The 18,241-nt window shown below is 61.2% G+C and overlaps 3 protein-coding genes across 4 annotated transcripts; 1 reads left to right on the plus strand and 2 right to left on the minus strand.

The window, feature by feature from the left end:
* Positions 1–4,624: 4,624 nt before the first annotated feature.
* Positions 4,625–11,075, plus strand: HAP1 (huntingtin associated protein 1). Its single transcript, XM_062507985.1, has 15 exons — positions 4,625–4,721; positions 6,543–6,619; positions 6,714–6,830; positions 6,934–7,034; positions 7,282–7,390; positions 7,526–7,604; positions 7,701–7,831; positions 7,907–7,981; positions 8,077–8,214; positions 8,292–8,359; positions 8,438–8,605; positions 8,776–9,089; positions 9,176–9,394; positions 9,847–9,949; positions 10,682–11,075. Exons 1-15 carry the CDS (start codon positions 4,625–4,627, stop codon positions 11,073–11,075), a joined length of 2,190 nt encoding a protein of 729 aa, XP_062363969.1.
* Positions 11,076–11,870: 795 nt separating this feature from the next.
* On the minus strand, positions 11,871–12,954 carry LOC134053235 (gastrin/cholecystokinin-like peptide). Of its 2 annotated transcripts, none has more exons than XM_062508122.1 (3): positions 12,876–12,954; positions 12,159–12,370; positions 11,871–12,074 (listed from the first exon to the last, which is right to left on the minus strand). In XM_062508122.1, exons 2-3 carry the CDS (start codon positions 12,355–12,357, stop codon positions 11,950–11,952), a joined length of 324 nt encoding a protein of 107 aa, XP_062364106.1. In that variant the 5' UTR covers positions 12,358–12,370; positions 12,876–12,954; the 3' UTR covers positions 11,871–11,949. The 2 variants fall into 2 exon arrangements, with proteins under 2 accessions (XP_062364106.1, XP_062364107.1); XM_062508123.1 differs by having other exon boundaries at positions 12,159–12,359; positions 12,876–12,948.
* A 3,556-nt stretch (positions 12,955–16,510) lies between these two features.
* On the minus strand, positions 16,511–17,648 carry EIF1 (eukaryotic translation initiation factor 1). Its single transcript, XM_062507955.1, has 4 exons — positions 17,510–17,648; positions 17,068–17,231; positions 16,865–16,966; positions 16,511–16,731 (listed from the first exon to the last, which is right to left on the minus strand). The coding sequence occupies exons 1-4, from the start codon at positions 17,538–17,540 to the stop codon at positions 16,687–16,689; spliced, it is 342 nt and encodes a 113-aa protein (XP_062363939.1). The 5' UTR covers positions 17,541–17,648; the 3' UTR covers positions 16,511–16,686.
* Positions 17,649–18,241: the final 593 nt, after the last annotated feature.

Genomic DNA, 18,241 nt, shown 5'->3' on the forward strand with positions numbered 1-18,241 from the left:
CAGGTCCTCGGGTCATCGGCAGCCGAACGCTGGTGGAGGGGGACGGTGGGGTCCGGGGTCAATGGGAGCGGCGGGCGATGGGAGCTGCTCGGCACGTGTCTGAACAAGGCTCCCCTGGGGAGACTGAATGTACGTGCAGGAGCTGGGCCAAAAGCAGACGCAGGGCTCTGGCAGCCCCGGCTGAGCTGACTCACCGGCCGGGCTCCCTCCCCAGAGCCAGCGGCAGCGCGGCACCTCCGCACGGTGGGTCCCTGTCCTTCTCTGGGGACAACAGGGTCTGAGGGCTTGGGCCTGGGGAGCTGTTTTCTAGGGGCATGGTGCAGGATTGGGCCCCGAGTTCTGGTGGTCCATGGGGCACGGGACTGGGGAATGCTTTAGGTGTGCTTTGGGGTCTGCATATTGCCGTCCCTGTATGCCAGGGGGCAGCAGGCTGGCCTGGTCTGGGTGCTGTGCATGTGGCAGCGACCCTGAGTACATGCCAGGAGAGAGGGCAGCAGTGCCCTGGCATGAATCTGCAGCCGGGAACAAGGGGCTGCTTGTGCCACAGCGGTGGAGGTGGCAGCAGGGGTAGACATGCAACAGGAGCCTTGAACAGAGGCTCCTGCCCTGCAGGGCAGAGGGGCAGCACTGCCAGCAGGGGCTGCAGCCCCAGACAGAGCTATTGGAGGTGGCCAGAGAGCAGGGATATGCTGGATTTATGGCCCGTCTCATGATGTGTTTATGGTTGGGATGGGGCAACAGCAGATGCTGCCCAGCCCTGCCCTGCACTGCACGGCAGGTCCCTGCTCTGCATCCTAGTGCCGGCAGGGTGGAGGTTCACAGATGGACTTTGCTCTTCAAGGTGGAGCTCCCCGGGGCTCTCCCTGGCACCGCTGCCGTGTCTGCCCACTGCCGGGCAGCTCAACAGCTCCTTCCCTGTTGGCTCCACAGGCAGCGACCCAGCAGGGACCCCGTGGTGGGGCAGGATCCTGTCCGGTCCGGTCCAGGCGCTGCTTTGGTGCTGAGCCCCCCGTGTCACATAGCAGCCACCGCAGAGCAGGTACGCTGACCCCTTGCCTCTGCCAAACCTGCCCCATATTCAGGGGTGGAGCTGTGCTGGAATCTGTTCCCTGAGCTCTGCTGTGCCATCGGCAGGGAGCAGGGACACCTGAGCCCTGGCTATGTCGTTTGGTCCCCGGGCTGGCAGATGTTACCTCGAGGAAGGTGTTTGTCCTACTGCAGGATGCTGGGGAACGTGGGGGTTGAGGATGTATCCCTGGTCCCTAGAGCATCACCTGAACAGCTCCTTTCCCCCAGGCAGGGGCCGGAGAAGGGACTCTGCTGCCCGCCAGCGCCGCTCCAGGGAGCCAGGGCAGACCGTGCCTCTTCCCATGGCAGCCAGGCCCCCACGTAACGCTAGCCAAACTGGACACCCCTGTCCCACGAGAGGCCCTCCCCCGCCAGAGCCCGCCCGTCTGCAAGCCCAGCCCGGACTCACCTGTCACTGCCTGTCCCCACACCAACCCAGTGTCCCACTGGTCAGACAGGGCCACACACCGCGATGCCGCGACCATCACCGGTGGGTAGAGCTGAGGGTGCCGGTGGGTCCCCTGGGGGAACTGGGGTGAGGGGCTGGGTCTACTTTGGGCTGTTCCTTCATCCTGTCCCCATTCCGTGGCCGGAGATGAACCATTGTCCCAGCGTCCTCCCCCCGTCCTGCATCCCACGGCCGCTGTCCCCAGCGCCGCTCGGCCGGGCAGAGCGTGGCCAGGAGATGGCAGCAGGACCCTGCCCGCAGACAGCGGGGCGATGAGGGGGGAGCAGGACAGAGCTGGGGAAGAGTCCCTGAGTGCCACCCTGCAGGGGACCCTCCCCAGTCCCTACCCTAGTGGCTCTGGGGACACACCCAGCTGGTGGCACCAGCCCCAAACCCTTAGGGAACAGAGTGGGCTGAGGGGTGCAGGAGGTACTCACCTGCCACAGCTCCCTGTGCAGCCCACTCGCCCCATATGCTCCTCACCTTGGGCTGACTCCGTGTCCCTCTGTCCCCAGAGCTGTGCAGCGACAATGTCCCCGAGGTGGAGATCATCAGCCTGCTGGGCGAGCAGCTGCCCCGCTACACGCTGCGGGCTGACACCGTGTTCAGCTACGACCACGGCGACTGGCTGCAAGCCCCCACTGGCCCCCCGCAGCCCGTAGGCCCCCTGACCCCCCAGCAGATAGAGGAGACCCTGCAGTATTTCCGTGAGTTGGTGAGGGTGGTGGGCACATGCCCAGTGTCTGTGCGGGGTCGCAACGGCCACGACAGCCTGGGAGCTAATCACTGCTAATGGGATTGACGGGCTGGATTTCCTCACCCAGAACATCCCGGGCTAATTCTGGGGAGCAGCTTCTGCTGAGCCAAGCCGGATGCTGGGAGAGAGCCCCCATCATTTCCCGGGACCCCCTGCATGTCCCTGCTCCTCTGTGCTGTGCCGTGACTCACGGGGTGGGGGGGGGGACACTGGTGGGGTTGGCAGAAGGTGTGCCAGCGAATCCCGGGGCTGCTGCTCCCCCAGACATGACAGTCTGGAGCAAGGCTCAGGGCCCCTGCTGCCACCAAAGCCCCCAGAGCTGCGGGGATCCCAGGGGAAGATCCCTGCAGCCCCCATGGACAGGCAAGGCAATGCCCTTGGCATCGTGACATGGTCTGTTCCTGGTGTGAGGTCGGGGTTCAGCGAGGGGCACAGACGGATTATCTCTGCTTTGTTTCTGCCTCTGGCCTGCGCGTGGCGGGGACAGGATTAGAGCAAGGGGCTGGGGGACAGATGTGGGGCATTGGGAGACAGATGGGGCTGAGGCCTCCATCCACCTGCTCACTCCAGACTGGGCTGGGGGTAAATCCTCACCAAGCCCTGCCTGTGTTTGCAGCCTTCCCCTTCTGGCTGCTCCCCTCTGTGCTCAACAGGTAGCGGGATGCACCTCCCACCATCACCACTGCCCCCTGCAGTGACAGTACAAGGGATTGAGCTCCAAACCCTGTGTCTGTGCCATGGGTTAGGGAGCATACAGCACTACAGGACCCCAGCACCCCAGCCCTGCTCCATGGGGCCAGTGGTCCTCCTGCAGGTCACAAATATCCAGGCCTCCAGTGCTGCTGGCATGTGATGGTGCAGAGGGGGCCCATGGCGTCATTCCTTCACTCAAACCTTTAAGCTGCCGTCAGAAATAGCCCCCTGTAATCTGCTTGTGCAGGCACAGGGAACCTGCCCAGAGGAGCAAATCCTAGGGCAGGGGATTAGGAAGAAGCAGCTCCTGCCAGTCCATGCTGAGATGCGTGCTTGAGTCCTTGGGGTCCCTGGAGGGTGGGTGCTCAGTTGGTGGTGCTGGCTGTGTCCCAGACCTTACCAAATGAAACAGCAGTGCCAGGAAGAGGGAGAGGCTGGGACTGAGGGAACCAGTCCTCAGTCTAGAGGGGACTGGTGGTTAGGGCAGGATGTAGTTGGGGTCAGGATCCCACTGGGAAGGAGTCAAGCAGGCAAAGGTGTGTGACACTGAGGGGCAGCTTCTGCTGCATCCATTCACTGATTATTTGGGTACCAACAAGGAAGGGCATTTGGGCAGGTGACAGGGACAGAGCATGCTGGCATTACCAGCATCACACCCATGCGGCCTGTGCTACGTGCCTGCCAGCTCCTCCATAATTCAGCAAGCCATGATTTATTCAGTTTTTTTGCTTCTGTGTTGCTTCTGCACCAGTGTGGTTGTGGGGACAAGACAGTGCCAGCCAGGGAGTGCGGGGTACCCTGAGTGGGGCATGGAGGGGGTCAGGCTCATGCCAGCTCATGCTTGCAGCCAGGGGAGGTAAATGGGGAGGTTGGAGTGGAATAGAAAAGCCCCTTTCCTCATCAGGGACCTGACAGCTCCCAGCACTGCAATGAGCACTGAAGGTGCAGGGTTTGTGACGTGGGTGATGATGGGGGAGTTCAGCCCTGGGGTGGCAGTGCAGGGCTCACCAGAAATATGTACCTTGACCCTCAAGGGGACTCCAGACCTGCATGGTCATGGCTTTGTGTGAAGGGCCCAAAATCTCTCCCTGTCCTTCCCAAGGGGCAGAAGCTGCTGTCTGTGCATGACCCATGGTGTCAGCACTGCCGAGTTGCTGCTCAGGGACCCCCAGTTATCACCACCCGTGACATCTTAGCAGTTACCACCACCCGTGGGGCCTGTGTGCCCCGACTCCCCGGGCTATGAGTTGGGACAAGAGCTGGGACACCTGCACCAGCCCCCAGGGCTGAGCAGGATTGTCCTGATTCCCCAACAAGGAGCCCGGTCCTAGGGTGCCTGATGGGGATTGTGTCCCCGAGGCAGCCAGGGAAAACCGGGGGAATGGGCACTCCCGGGTAGCCTCTGGCACCCCCCGATCCCCGCATCGCCCCCGTTCTCTTCCCGTCCGGCCCCGCCCCCGTCCCGGCCCCGGCCCTGGCCCCGCCGCGGGGGGATGCGCCGGGCAGGTGCGCGGGGACGGGGCGATCCTATAAATAGGGGCGGGAGCGGCCGCAGCGGCTCCGCTCAGCGTGGCAGGGCTGGGCTGGGCACGGCTGGGTGGGCACAGCGGGCTGGGCGGCTGCGGTGGGCTCGGCACGGCACGGCACGGCACGGCACGATGGAGATCTGGAGCAGCCCCGCCGCCTATGATGAGCTGAACGGGAACGCGGAGCGCGGCGGCGGCGCGGACCCCATCGCTCGGGAGCTGGAGGAAGGTGAGGGCGGCCCGGGTGGTCATCCCCGGGGATGGGGATGGGAATGCCGCAGGGATCGGCTCCCCTCAGGGTTGGTCTGGAGCGGCGGGGCCCGGGGTCTGCCCGGGGCCGGGGCTGGTACGGAGCGGTCAGGGCCGGGGTCTTCCCTCGGGAGGCGCCGTCTGCTCCCCACCTGTGCGTTCCCTCAGTCCCGGTCTCCCTCGCCGCCCTCTGGCCCTGGTTTTCCGCCGCCCGGTCCCTTGGGGACTCCCGGGGTCACCCCGACCCTAAGGAGCCCTGTCCCCACGCCGGGAATCACGGGGAGAGGGGCCCTGCAGTGAGCCCGTGGGGAAGGACGTCCATCCTGCCGTGGGAACGGGGTCCTCTCCTCCCGCACCCCTCCGGATCGGGCCCGCAGATGGATGTTTACATGTTTGCCAGCTCTGCAGCCCCCGTCTCCCAGGGCCAGCCTCTCGCTCCAACCGTAACGATGCTCATGCTCTAATTATTTTCAATTAATGGTTCAGTGGCCTGACGAGGTGCAGTTGGGGACCCCCGCAGGGAGTGGGTCCTGCCGGGGTGCGGAGAGAGAGCGGTGAGGCTGGGGCTGGCTTTTCTTCCCACGGACGTGTTTGGGGTACGTGCCCTCCGGGGCGTGCGGCAGCACCGGGGGCAGCGAGGACTGGACGGGACAGGGGTGGCGAGTGGGGGCATTGCCATGACAACACACTCGCCATTACACAACCCCAGCTGGGGAGGCCTAATGGGATTTGTTTGGCTGAGCTTCCCCGTTAACTCACTTCGTCTGCACGACTGGGGCGGGGGGGGGTTGGTTGTGACTGGGGACGCGGGTGGAGGGCCCTGAGCGCAGCCAGCGCTGCTCTGCCAGGAGAAACTGAGGCACGCACCCTCAGGGCAGCAGAGCATCAGAAAGAGCATGGGGAGTGCTGTGGGCAGGGTGCGGGGTACGGGCAGGTCCCGGGCTGTGAGCAAGGTCGGGGGTGCGGGCAGGGCTCGGGGCTTTGCGCCTGCTCCCGGCTCCTTCCGACCGCACAGCTCCAGCGCCGCCGCCTGGGAGCGTGCCCGGCGCTGCCTGGCAGGATCCGGACCGGGGGGACCGAGGTTGCGCCTCCTCTCCCGGCCAGAGACCCAGAGAGCAGCGGGGGCAGGAAGAGCTGTAGCTGGGGCCCGGCCTGACGTGGCGGTGTTGGTGTGGTGGGCAGCTGGCCGTTCCCGCAGCGTCCTGTCCGCAGCTGCCTCTGTTGCTGCGTGGGTTGTTGTGCTGTGCAGCTGGAGGGGCACCGGGTGGGTGCGGGTTGCGGCATCCCCTCCCCCAGAGAGAAACTAGGGCAGGGGGGGATCTGGGGGAGGGGGCTGGGGACAGATTGGAGGGGACGCCGCCTGTGAGCCCGGCTCGGCGCGGTGCCACCCACAGCTATTTGTACTGGAGCTCCAGCCTGTTTTCTGCTGGAGGTGTCACCTCTGATCCTGTCTCTGCTGCTGCCCTTCCCGGTCCCCCCTTTCTGTCTATACGTCCTGCAGTGGGGCTGGCGCTGTGCCTGTGCTGAGGTAGTGGGGTCAGCAAAGGGGGCCTAGCATTTTTCTTGCCACCCCAAGGTGCAGGCAGGGTTGGGAGTGATGTGTGAATCCCCCGTTTCCCATGATGCTGTCACAGCTGCGGGGGTCCCTGCCTGCCTCTGCCTGGCACTGCGTGAGGTGCCACCCAGCAGACAAAAGGTCCTTTTTGGAGACCAGCCTGGGGCACCCTTGTGGGGACGGTGTTGAACCCCTGGGTCAGTGCTCTCACAGTGTGGGGATTCACCTTCTGACCCTCTCCTGCAGTCCTGTGCGCTGAGAGGGTGGTCAGGATCACGAAGACCTACCACGATATTGATGCCGTCACCAACCTGCTGGATGAGGTATGTTGGAGATCCCACCCGTGTGAGGGCAGGTGGGAGCCTGGGACACAGGGGAAGGGATGAGTCCCAGCTGAGGCAGACCTGGCCCTTGCAGAAAGAGCGGGATCTGGAGTTAGCAGCACGCATTGGGCAGTCCCTGTTGAAGCAGAACCGGAGCCTGACTGAGCGCAATGAGTTCCTGGAGGAGCAGCTGGAATTGGCCAAAGAGGAGGTAACAACTCCTGGGCACAGGTCGGGGCCTTGGTCCCAGGTGTGCCCCCCTGGGGGCAGCCGTGGTCACCTTGGCTGTGTCCCGAAGCACTTTGTCTCTCTAGATCGCTCAGCTGCGCCACGAGGTCTCAATGCGGGATGACCTTCTCCACTTCTACACCACCACAACGGAGGAGAGCGAGCCCACTACCACCCCTTCCACCCCGTGAGTGGGAATCCCTGTCCGGCCACTCACCTGGGGCAGAACTGCTCCTTTGGGTCAGGCAGGAGCCATCACCATCTGTGGGGTAGCACTGGCCACGCTCCCTTCCCTCCCTTGGTGGCTATGGGTCCAACCGCACAGAGCTTGGTCACTGCAGATGCCTGGGAGCTGGGGGAGTGGGCAGGGATGTGAGTAGGCAGCCCCATCCTGCCCGCACTGCGGGTGCTCAGGCCATCCCTGCTGTCCCCAGGCTGCGCAGGCATGAGTCCTCGCTGTCCTTGCAGCAGTGCTTCCAGTACGACACCTTGCAGCAGAAACTCAAGTGCCTGGAGGAGGAGAACCAGAAGCTTCGTATGGAGGTGAGTAGATCCGGCTGGTGGATGCCCCTCAGTGCCCACCTATGCCCTGCTCTCTATGGGGGGACCTGAGCTGCCCCCTCAGGGACACAGGAGGTCCTGCCTGTCATGCTTAGCCCCTCCAACCCTCTCCCCCAGGCCACCAACATCGCCACTGAGACCTGTCAGTACGAGGACCAGGAGCAGCAGCTGATGATTGATTGCGTGGAGCAGTTTTGTACGTAGGGCTCGGAGGTCTGCAGGCTCTGCCCAGCTGGGTGGGCTGGGGCTGGGAACCATTCCCCGATGGTGACGGACCCCGGCCCTCCCACAGCCAAAGCGAGCCAGCAGGTCGTTCACCTGTCCGAGGAGCTGGATCACAAGGCGGAGGACGTGGCACGGAAGCAGGATGAGATCACCCAGCTCCTGGCGCAGGTTGCGGACCTGCAGCAGAAGTGTCGCACGGTGAGGGTCCCCTGCCCGTGCCAGGGGGAGGGGGGTGCGAGCACAGCGCCCTGACCTGGCCGCTCCTGCCCACAGTACTGCTCCGAGGTGGAGGAGCTCCAGCAGCACCTGACCGCGGAGAAGGAGGCGAAGCAGCAGCTCCGAATGGAAGTGAGCCCGGGGGAAGCCGTGGGTGCCCGGCCTGGTGGGGGATCCTCTCCCGCTGCCCCCGGGGCCGTGCTCGAGCTGTGCCCGTGTCCTCGCAGCTGCGGGACCTGCAGGAGAAGTACGTGGAGTGTGGTGGGATGCTGCAGGAGGCCCAGGAGGAGGTGAAGAGCCTGCGGAGCCGCAGCCTGCCCAACAGCACCGTCAGCCGCTACAGCGCGGCCAGTCTCCTGCCCGTGGTGAGCGCGGGGGGCCGGGCACCAGGGTGGGGGTGCCTGCTCTCCCCTCTACTGACACTGGGGACCTGCATCCCCAGGACTCGCTGGCAGCTGAGATCAAGGGGATGATGAGGAAGAGGACAGACAGCTCCTCCTCGGACTACAAGTGAGTGCTGTCTTCGGTGATTCATGCGGTGCCATGGGACAGGGGTCTGGCTCACCCCGACCTGCTTCCTGCCCACAGGAGCTACCAGCGCGTCTTCGAGACTGTGAAGGCCGTGAACCAGGCAGCCAAAGCCAAGTCTTGCTCTGAGTCTCCCCACTACGTTCCAGGCTCCAAGCAGTTGTCCGCTGCCCACTCTGGGGGGGCCGGCACCCCCCACACCGTCTGCTCCGGCTCGGAGAATGCCCTGTGAGTGCTGGGGTGGTGGGGAATGGGACCAGGTTGGGCGGGGGCTGCTCCTGCGCAGGAGCTGGGATGCTGGTGAACTGCTGGGCACAGCAGAGCCGAGGGCAGAGCCTGGCACAGCCGGAGGTGCAGTGCAGGACTGCAGCCCCGGGCACCCTAATGATGTGCAGGAGAACCGAGGGGGCCAGCGAGAACTCCCGGGCAGCCCCGGGCCGGCAGGACCTGGAGGCGGCGGTGCAGCGGCTGTCGGTGCGGCAGCAGAGCCACGTCTCCGAGGAGCGCTCCTTCTTCGAGGCCGAACGGGAACGCAAGCTCTGGCGGCTGAGAGATGGGGCGAGCTCCAGTGGCTTCCTCACCCCCGAGGGCAGCACCGTCTCCACTGGGACCAACTACTCCGGGGGCTCGGAGCACACTGCTGCCTCCAGCTTCTCCCTTGGCTCTCTCACCTACTTACCCGACAAACTGCAGATCGTGAAGCCGCTAGAAGGTGAGGGCAGAGGGGCTGCAGAGCTGCAAGTGCTCTGAGGGTCGGACACCCCCACCTGAGTTCACCTCGACTGTGTCTCCCCCCAGGCTCTGTGACACTTCACCACTGGCAGCAGCTGGCACAGCCCAACCTGGGTGGGATCCTGGTGCCCCGTCCCGGGGTGCTTACCAAGGACTTCAAACAGCTGGACGTAGACCTGGAGGAGGTGTACAGTCTCAATGACTTGGAGGAGGATGATGTGGACGCCAGCTCCTTCCAGCTGCTCCCTACCTCAACACCCGCCAAAGCCAAGGAGCACCCCAGGGGTGAGCACGGCGTGAGGGGATGGAGGGGTCACAGCCCCTGTGATGCCCCTGTCCTGTCTAGGCTGCCCCTCGCCTCCCCCCGTGCTCTCCCCTCTTGCAGCAGCTTGTCCCTGGCACCCAGCTGTCCCCACGGGGAGGATGCTCCTCCTGCAGCTGTGCAAGGGCCATTCCCGGGCAGCTGTCCCGGCGGGATGAGCCCTCGCCATCACCTTGGCGAGTCCCTGCTGCCTCCCGGCTGCCTGGAAGGGGCCGGTCTGGGACAGACGGAGTTTCCTGGTCTCACCTGTGCTGGCTGCCCCCTCTGAGCAGGCAGCAGGCACTGTGCTGCTGGAGCTGTGCTCCGTGCATGGAGCTTCCAGCCCAGCTTTGGCTGTCCCGCCTGCCCTCCGCTGTGCTCTCCACCTATGTCCTTCCTCCCTTCCCATTGACCCCTTGTCTCCTGTCCCTTCCAGTGTTCCTCTCTGTTAGCAACCTCCCCCAGACCCCGTCTACCTTCACCATCACCACCTGCCACATCCTCCACCCCACCACTGCGATCACCACGGTGACATCCAGGTAAGGCGCGTGGCCCCTGCCACCCGCGCTGCCTGCACCAGCCCTGGCCCTGCTGTGCCCCCCGAGCTCTCTCCTCCTCCCCCCATGCCTGGCTCCCTGCAGCACCTGATGCTCTGAGAGATGCCAACACTAGAAATATTCCCAAATCTGGCTGCTAGGGTGTCTGTGTGCCTGGGGCTGGGACCACCCCCTCTCCTCTGCACTGCAGCACCCTCATGGAATAGAGAGTTTTCCTCGGGTGGGCTCGCCCAGGGCAGCAGCACCCTGGGCACGGAGCACTGAGTACTCCTGGCACGCTGGGGAACCGACACAGCTTTCCTCCCTCCACACTTGGGCAGCAGCCAGAAACTTTTCCCAGCCGGGTGCTGGGCTTGTCCCTTCATTAATGAGCAGCGGTGCTTAGCCTTAATGAGCCCTCCCAAGGCTCGTTGGGGGTTGGTGCGAGCTGGAGTTCACTGGTAGAAAAAACCCTCGTGTCTGGAAATTGCTTGTGGAGCAGAGACTGTGTCCCAGTCTCTCTTGGCTGCTGAGGAGCAGCCCCTAGCACTCCTCTGTGAGCTTTGGGGTGCTTGAGCAGTGTGCAGCACCGGGGTTTCCTGTTTTCCGAGGCTCTTTAGGTGAAGGAGGACAGGGGGTCTTGCTCTGCCCGCAGCCTGGCCTGGCCCCTTCAGCAGCATCCCCCAGGACAGGACCCCCAGCTGATCCCCACTTCTGCTCTCTCTTCCCCTCCAGTCTCTATCATGCCGTCGTGCCTTCTTGTGGGCCCTTTGAGGGGCTGAACCTCAGCAGCCCCTCACCAGAACAGACTCCCCCCACACTGGCGCTCGGCCCTGGACCCCCGAACACCCCCGTGGGACTCTTCGGGCTCTTGTTGGGGCCAGATTCTCACTTGGCACCAGGGACTGGATCAAGGTGGGCCCCCTCCCTCCACTCGCAGGACCCTCAGCATTCTGAGCTACAGCCCTCCCCGGTGCCCAGTCAGGATGGGGCCCCAGCCAGGAGCAGCATCTTCAGCTGGAACCTGGTGGAGAAGTTGCAGCGACTGGGGCTGGACAAGGTGGTGGCCAGAGGGGAGAAGTCCTGTGCCAGGCCTGGGCCCAAAGGGGCCTGGGGCACCCAGAAGTGACACTGCTGCAGAGCTGCCAGGCTCAGGGTGTGACACATCCTCTTCCTCACCCACCTATGAGGAAATGGAGACAGGACAAGCTTCAGCCTCAGCTCCTGGTGCTGCCCCAGGTCCTTCAATGCTCCTGGCACCAGTATGGGGGGTTTTGCCCTGGCTGCAAAGACAGAACAAAGCACTACTACCTATGTATGGGGGGGGGCGGGGGGGTACAGGGAGCGCTGGCTGACCCTGTCCCTGCTGGGGGAGCATGGACTCTTCACAGGAGCCAGTTTCTGGCAACACAAACTGTTCCTGCTTCTACTGAGCCTGGCTGCGGAGCAAGGGGCAGCTTGGCCCCCTTGGGGCTGTCCAGATGCTGCAGCGAATGGTGATGTTCAGTCTGGGCTCAGGTGTGTCCTGGGCCAACCTGCTGGGGCCAGGGGGTGATCCCTGCACCCTGGGCTGGGCCCCTGGCCAGCACCTGCACTGGACTGGTTTTAAAGGGAATGGTGGTTTAACTCTTTCCTGCCCACTGAATAGGAATAGTAGCAGCACCCACAGCTTGGGATGTTTTGGGGGGGGTGCATCTGTTGCTCCTGCCCCAGCTGTGTTCCTTCCCTCCGAGCTGTGCCCCATCCCCTGGCAAATAAATGTGAATTCACAGTGCAGCTCATGTGTGCTGTGTCTGCTGCCGTGCTCTGTGTTTACTGCCATGAACAGTTTGGTCTCTGCCCTGCGTGTCCCTCTGGGGCTGGGGGCAAATTCCCCTCTGCCCACCCTCCCAGCTCTCCCCAGCACAGCCAGGAGTACAGAGGCCATAGTGCCAGAGTTTTATTGTGGGAAAGGACATGCACTGAGTGCATCAGTGCTCTGTGTGGCCAGTCCAGCCCAGCAGCTATGCAGCACCAGCCTCGTCCTCAGCACTGCGACGGCCGAAGTCCATCCAGTCAGGGTAGTAGTGGTCGTGCAAAGCCTCCATCCCCTCGTCCTCGTGCACAAAGGCCTTGTGTTTGTTCAGGTCTGCCAGGGCGAAGGCAGCAGTTAGAGCTGGCATGGGGGCCAGGCTGTGCCCCCTAAGGGATGCTCACCCTGAGCTCCCAGTACCTGTGAGGACGTGGGGCAGGAACTGGGACAAGAGGTGCTGCTGCTCCTGGGACAGGTACTCTGGCCAGTCCCTCCGGACCAGGCTGGGGGCGTGCTGGTGGGGGTCCCCCATGGCCCCTGGTGCCTCTGCTGCTGGCCGGCACAGACAGGAGGCTACTGAGAGGGCGAGGATGAGCCCGAGGCACAGCGTCACCTTCATGGCTGTGGAGAGACTGAACAGGGGTGGGCAAGTGGGAGAGCTGCCCCAAACTGGGACATGCTCAGCCTGTGAGATTGGCCTGGTCTCAGCCCCAGGCCATGGCCAGTTCACAGTCTCTTCTGTCCCTCCCTTTGGGTCCCCAAGTCCCCTCCATCCCTTCCACCTTCTCCCCAAGTCTTTTCCATCCCTCTCTCCTGGCCGGTCCCCAATTCCCGTAGAATCAGATTCAAGGCAGAGACCCATAAAGAACAAGTCCCATTCCTTGCTCCTTGCAAGGATGCTGAAAACTGAAGCACATGGCTAAGAGCATCATCCAGCTCCTCCTTGAACTCAAACTGTTGAGGAGCTGGGTTCTCATCCCCAGGGCATGGCCAGGCCCCAGATCCCCTCTGTTCCTCTTAGTGGGTCTCTGAGTTGCTTTGTCCCTCCCATCTGCTTTTCAGATTTTCTCCATCTCTCCCTCTCTCAGTTGGTCCCCAAGCCACCTGTGGACAGTGCCAGAGTCCTGTGAGACTCACCTGTGGGTTCTGAGGCTCCGCAGAGTGTCCTGGTGAGTGTCCTGGTCTCAGTGGGTGTCTCCAAGATCGCTCCTACCCAGTCCTGCTTTTAAAGGCACTGCCGGGGCTGCCACACCCCAGGGCGGCTCCACACACATCCACCCACCCCGAGGGGGCCCTCGGGCATCTGTGTGTGCTCACAGGCACACAGAGGCACACCCAGACACACAGAGACACAGCCACAAGCACACAGCTCGACAGCCACATCCATATATGCACACACATAGGCACACGTGTCCATGCACATTCCCAGCTGCACATACGCACAGGTATGTTCATGGCTGGCTCTATATGGACACAAATCCAGGTGCAGCTACCAGGGCTCTGTGCCTTGGGTGCACATTTGTACAGAACAGTGGAGCTCTGTGTGCAGCTGAACATGCTCACGCATTATTATGTAATAGTAACAATACTGTGTCATACAGTATAATACACTGGGATGGTGTATATATATATATAAAAATAATACAGTATGATATATAAGACTTTATACAGTATAAACATACACATAATGTGTACTTTTCTAATAGATGACATAGCTTATGCATCTATGCAAATACATCCAGGTATCTATATGTACACATAGACACAGACTCACAGCTATAGGCATGGACACACGTATGCACACATGTGTGTTTATATAGATGATGAATGCATGAGGTAATTGTACATCATGGAGTGATGGAGGGTGTGTGCAGTGCGATGGATGCATAAGGAATATCCTATCTCTATATATACATGTATCCACACATATATGGGTAGATACATCTATGTATATTTATATGTATGTACATACAGAAGCACAGATATGTGTATACATATACATGAATGCTTACATAAATACACAAATATATATATTTATATGTACATGTCTATATATATGTATATACATGTGTACATATACATATACATCTATACATATACACATCTTGGACTCCATAATTTTTGGAGGTCTTCCCTAACCTAAATGATTCTGGGATTATATACATGTATGTATATTTGTACACATATATCTGTGTACACATTTGTACATATATGTATACACACACATATCTATCTATGTTTATTAATAGCAATAAATATGCATATATCTGTATAAACACACACACACGTATATATGTGTATACAGAAGTATGTGTGTACATACATGTATTCTTACACGTGCACACATGTGTCTGTACACACACACACACACACACACACACACACACACACACAGAGCCCCTGACACCCAGGTGTGTGCACATGTTTATAATGTGTTGTGCCAGGGCTCCCAAGGGCTCTGTGCCCTGGGGTTGGGGGCAGTGCAGGCCTGGGGGGCTGTGTCTGTGAGTGTGTGTGGGGCTCCTTACCAGGACACAGGCCCTGGAACAGCCCATTCTGCAGCTCTGGATCTCTCCCTGCACCCTGAGAAGCTTTGGGGTGCTGTAGAAGTAGTGGGCCCTGCTGTCAGAGCCCCCTGAAGATCCTTGTCTGCCACCGCCCACCTTCCCACTGAATACTGATTGTTCCTGCTGCCTGTATTGACCCTCATCGGTGTGTGTAGAGACCATTTATCTCCCTACTTGAATAAATCCTGTGAACGACATCCTGGGCTGGGGCACGTCGCTGTCCTGTGTCACTGTGCCTGTGTTCCCAATGAGCTATGTCTGTGCTCCTCAAACACTCCCAAAACAAATGGACTTTGGATGGCCAGAAGGCAGCGGCTCCCAGCACACCATGGCCATTGATCGCTCGCTCCACCGAGCAGGTTGCACAAGGAACAAACAAATTGTTTTCCAATTTCTGGCTTTTAACGACTCAATCTGGACCAAATGAGCCATCAGGGTGATGGGGACACGGTGGCCTTCAGGGCCACGGGCTTGGCATCACCTTGACACATGTTTGTTAGCAGGCCTGTGTGCACGTGGGCTGGACCCTTCTCCAGGTGGACCAAGGCTGAGCTGGAAGATGGACCAAACACTCCTCGCTCCTGTCTGGCTGGGGCTAGCTGTCCTGGTGGTGGCAAAATCTGTGAGCAGCCTGGCAAGTCCAGCAGGAAGAAATCTGCACCAGACACACGAGGGGCACGGGAATTCTTGGTGCAGCAGGGCAGAGATTTGGCTGTGCCAGGTTGCGGGCACAAATGCACACCCTGGTGTGAATGCTAGCCTTGACTGCTCTCAAGGTGCAGGGCTGGTTACCTGTCTGCCAGCACCTGCTCCCCGAGGCACAGGCAGGGCTGGAGGTCACTCTGAGACACAGGCAGGGCTGGAGGTCACCTGCCTCCTCGGTGCACTCGCAGCTGCTTTGTGTAATTGTAGCAATTTGGTTTCCCAGAGCAAAGTCTCCCGGGAAAATGGCAGTGAACCCAGTGCTCCTGAGCAGCACGTCAGAGATGGGGGTCAGTGTGGCACTGGATGAAGAGCTGGCACCTGCTCTGGGGACCAGCCAGGAGCACGAGGAGGTGACCAGGGTGGGAGCAGCCTCCCATCACACCCCAGCCCTCCCTGTGCAGGACAGAGGGGCTGGGGGCAATGGGAAGGAAACCCAAGGATTCCCTCTTCACTCTTAGGCATTTCAGTGCATTTCACACTGCTCGATCTAGAGGCACCTGCCAGTCCCCAGAGCCACTGATGCCCTCAACCAGTGCATTTTACTGAGATTTCATTCTTGCTCGTTGAGCTTGAGCTCAGAAAATATAGAGCATTCAGCCCCTGAGCTGCGGTGGAGCCACCCGGGTGACAGCACCTCCCCCTCCTCCCCAGAGCAGTTTTCAGGAAGCAGAAGAGCTGACCCTGCCCACGGGACTTACGGGAATAGGAGCACAGGAGCCAGTTCGAGGTTTATGGACCCCGGGCAGGGAATGACTCAGCACCCATCCACTCCTCGGCTTTCTCTCAGCAGCAGAGACAGCACAAAGGGAACTTCCTGTGGTGGGCCAGAGCGGGGGGTAAGCCCCAGGCCCCCAAAGAGCCCCCAGGGCAGGCAATCCCACCAGGCCCCTGAGCCCCGAGGCTGTACCACTGCTGGCAAGAGAAGGTGCTTTGGCCCCTGGGAGCGATGGAACCCACCACGCACTGGCTTTTGGAAACAGGTTTTATTTAAATAACTTTAAATACATCACAATAAAACATTAGAAATTAAACCAAAGCCACGTTATTGCACAGGGTGCAAGGCAGCAGCGCTACTGCCACAAGGCTCTGCAGCTCCAGTACAGAATGGTCCTTATGTTAGTCCAACACAGAGCCCTTGTCACAAGTTTAACCCATGGGACAGCTCTGGTACCACAGGACTTGCAGGTACCTGCACCTGAACTGCAGCCACTGGCCTCCAGGTCACTCTTCTGTCACTCCTTCCAAGCCAGGCTTCCCCAAATCCCTGTGCCTCCTGGAGCCAGCACTGCCCAGAGGGATGGTGCCATGTCCAGGTGTGGGGCCCTGCACCAGGCAGGACACAATTCCCCTCTGTCAGGATGGAAATGCAGCTGGACTGACGAGCCATCAGGACAGGTCGAGTCCCTGGGCTTAGCTGGGAACAGCTGGAACTTTTGGCTTCAGGCTGGATGGTGCCACCGCCCGTGTTACCTCTGGGAAATGAGGGACAGCCAGACGAGATAGCATGGGCTCGTGTCAGTTTATTACATCATCAATTACAACAGTCCAGACTCAACAGTGGACCCAAGATCGTTACATTACACAAACCGGCTGGTTTTAAACTTATGACAAGGGACAGGTGGGAATTTCATGGTAAGGATATCTTCTTGCATAAAGCTCCAGTGGCCCACAGGCACTTAAAACCCGTGGACTTTCAGCTGGTCGTCTTTAGCCAGTCCAATCTGCAAGACAGGAAACGCATTCACAGCATGGGGTGATGACTCTGCACATCCAAACGCTGCCCACACCCAGGGACCTGTGTGCATTTAACAAACTCGTGTTTATTTAGCGAGCAGAAGGCTGAAGGTGTCCTACCTCCACTAGGAACTGGCAGATGTTCTTGCGCTGGTCACCCTGCAACTGAATCACTTCTCCATACTCGGGGTGCTCAATTACAGTACCATTGCAGGCAAATTTCTGCAGCAAAGACACAAGAAATCCCTTAGCACCACAGAAACACCCCTGCTGGGCGTGGCTGCTGCCCCCCCCCCCCCCCAACCCACGCCCCAAAGCCGCACCTTCTTGAAGGCCTTCACCAGTTTCTTTTTATCGTAGTCATCCGCGATGCCCTGGACTGTGGTGAGGGTCTTCCTGCCGTTGCGCTGCTGGATCCTTATATGGATGTAGTCCTCAGTGCCGGCCGGGAGCAGGTCATCACCCTTACTTGCATCCGCAAAGGGGTCTGCGGGGAGCGCCGTCAGGCTCCGCCCCGCCGCCGCCCCACTGGCCGCCGCGCCCGCCCATCACATCTCGGCCCCGCCCCCGCGCGCCCGCCTCTCACGCCGTCGTCCCGCCCATGCCCCGACGCTATTGGCCATCGCGCCTGCCCGTCAGTGTTGGGCCCCGCTCCCACCCCCCCCGCGGCTGACGCAACCGGGCCCGGAATAGCAACTGCGCCACGGGGCGGGGCCGGGGCGGGGCCCGTGCGCTCCCCCGGCCCCAGCGCACAAAGGGCCTCACCGAAGGGCTGGAGGTTCTGGATAGCGGACATACGATACGCTTCCCTTCCCTCGGTGGAGGCGGCGGCGGCGGCGACGGGGGCGGCTCTGGCGGCGGGAGCGGCTCTGGGCGGAGGATGCTCTCGCGGCGGCGGCTCGAGGCGCTGTCAGGGGGGCGGGACTGCCGCCGACCGCTTATATACCGGCCCTGCGTGACGTCACCACGCACGGCCAGCGAGGGCGATGATTGGCCTCTGCACGGGGGCGTCAGGCGCATCGGGCGAAGGCGGCCGCGCCCAGGCTGGCGCAGGGGGAGCGGCGCGCATGCGCGGGAGGGGGGCCCGGCAACGCGCGGGGCGGCGCATGCGCAGTGCGGGGCCTGGACGGGGCAGGGACCCCCGGGGCCCTCAGGACCCCCGTTCTCCTGCTGGGTCGCCTCTGCCGCCCCCGGGGCCCCAAAATCCTCCAGGGACCCCCGGAATGCCCCTGGGATCCCCTCCCTCCTCTCCGAGACCCACAAAATACCCCCATGAACCACAGAATACTCGCCGGGACCACTGAAATATCTCTATATCCCCTTGGGACTCCCCTCCAAAGAATACGGTACGCCCCGAAACCTTCACGGGCGCTCCAAATATTTTCCAGCCCTCGCGAATTTTCTTGGGACCCTCCAACCCTCCATGCACCAGCTTTGTTATGCCCCACAAACCTCTCTGAGACCCCAAAACTTCCCCGGGAGTCCCCCAACCCTCCA

This window comes from Cinclus cinclus, chromosome 24 (assembly GCF_963662255.1).
Source record: "Cinclus cinclus chromosome 24, bCinCin1.1, whole genome shotgun sequence".
Classification (NCBI taxonomy): Eukaryota; Metazoa; Chordata; class Aves; order Passeriformes; family Cinclidae; genus Cinclus; species Cinclus cinclus.

What these genes read in the sequence shown, in the direction of transcription:
- EIF1 (XM_062507955.1), bottom strand. Translation starts at nt 17,540, where the DNA reads ATGTCCGCTATCCAGAACCTCCAGCCCTTCG. An exon ending in TGGTGAAGGCCTTCAAGAAG is followed by an intron (nt 16,967 to 17,067) that starts GTGCGGCTTTGG and finishes TCTTTGCTGCAG; the next exon opens with AAATTTGCCTGCAATGGTAC. An exon ending in TCTGCCAGTTCCTAGTGGAG is followed by an intron (nt 16,732 to 16,864) that starts GTAGGACACCTT and finishes CCTGTCTTGCAG; the next exon opens with ATTGGACTGGCTAAAGACGA.
- HAP1 (XM_062507985.1), top strand. Translation starts at nt 4,625, where the DNA reads ATGGAGATCTGGAGCAGCCCCGCCGCCTATGATGAGCTGAACGGGAAC. An exon ending in TCACCAACCTGCTGGATGAG is followed by an intron (nt 6,620 to 6,713) that starts GTATGTTGGAGA and finishes TGGCCCTTGCAG; the next exon opens with AAAGAGCGGGATCTGGAGTT. An exon ending in AGCTCCTCCTCGGACTACAA is followed by an intron (nt 8,360 to 8,437) that starts GTGAGTGCTGTC and finishes TCCTGCCCACAG; the next exon opens with GAGCTACCAGCGCGTCTTCG.
- LOC134053235 (XM_062508122.1), bottom strand. Translation starts at nt 12,357, where the DNA reads ATGAAGGTGACGCTGTGCCTCGGGCTCATCCTCGCCCTCTCAGTAGCC. An exon ending in CCTGCCCCACGTCCTCACAG is followed by an intron (nt 12,075 to 12,158) that starts GTACTGGGAGCT and finishes TCGCCCTGGCAG; the next exon opens with ACCTGAACAAACACAAGGCC.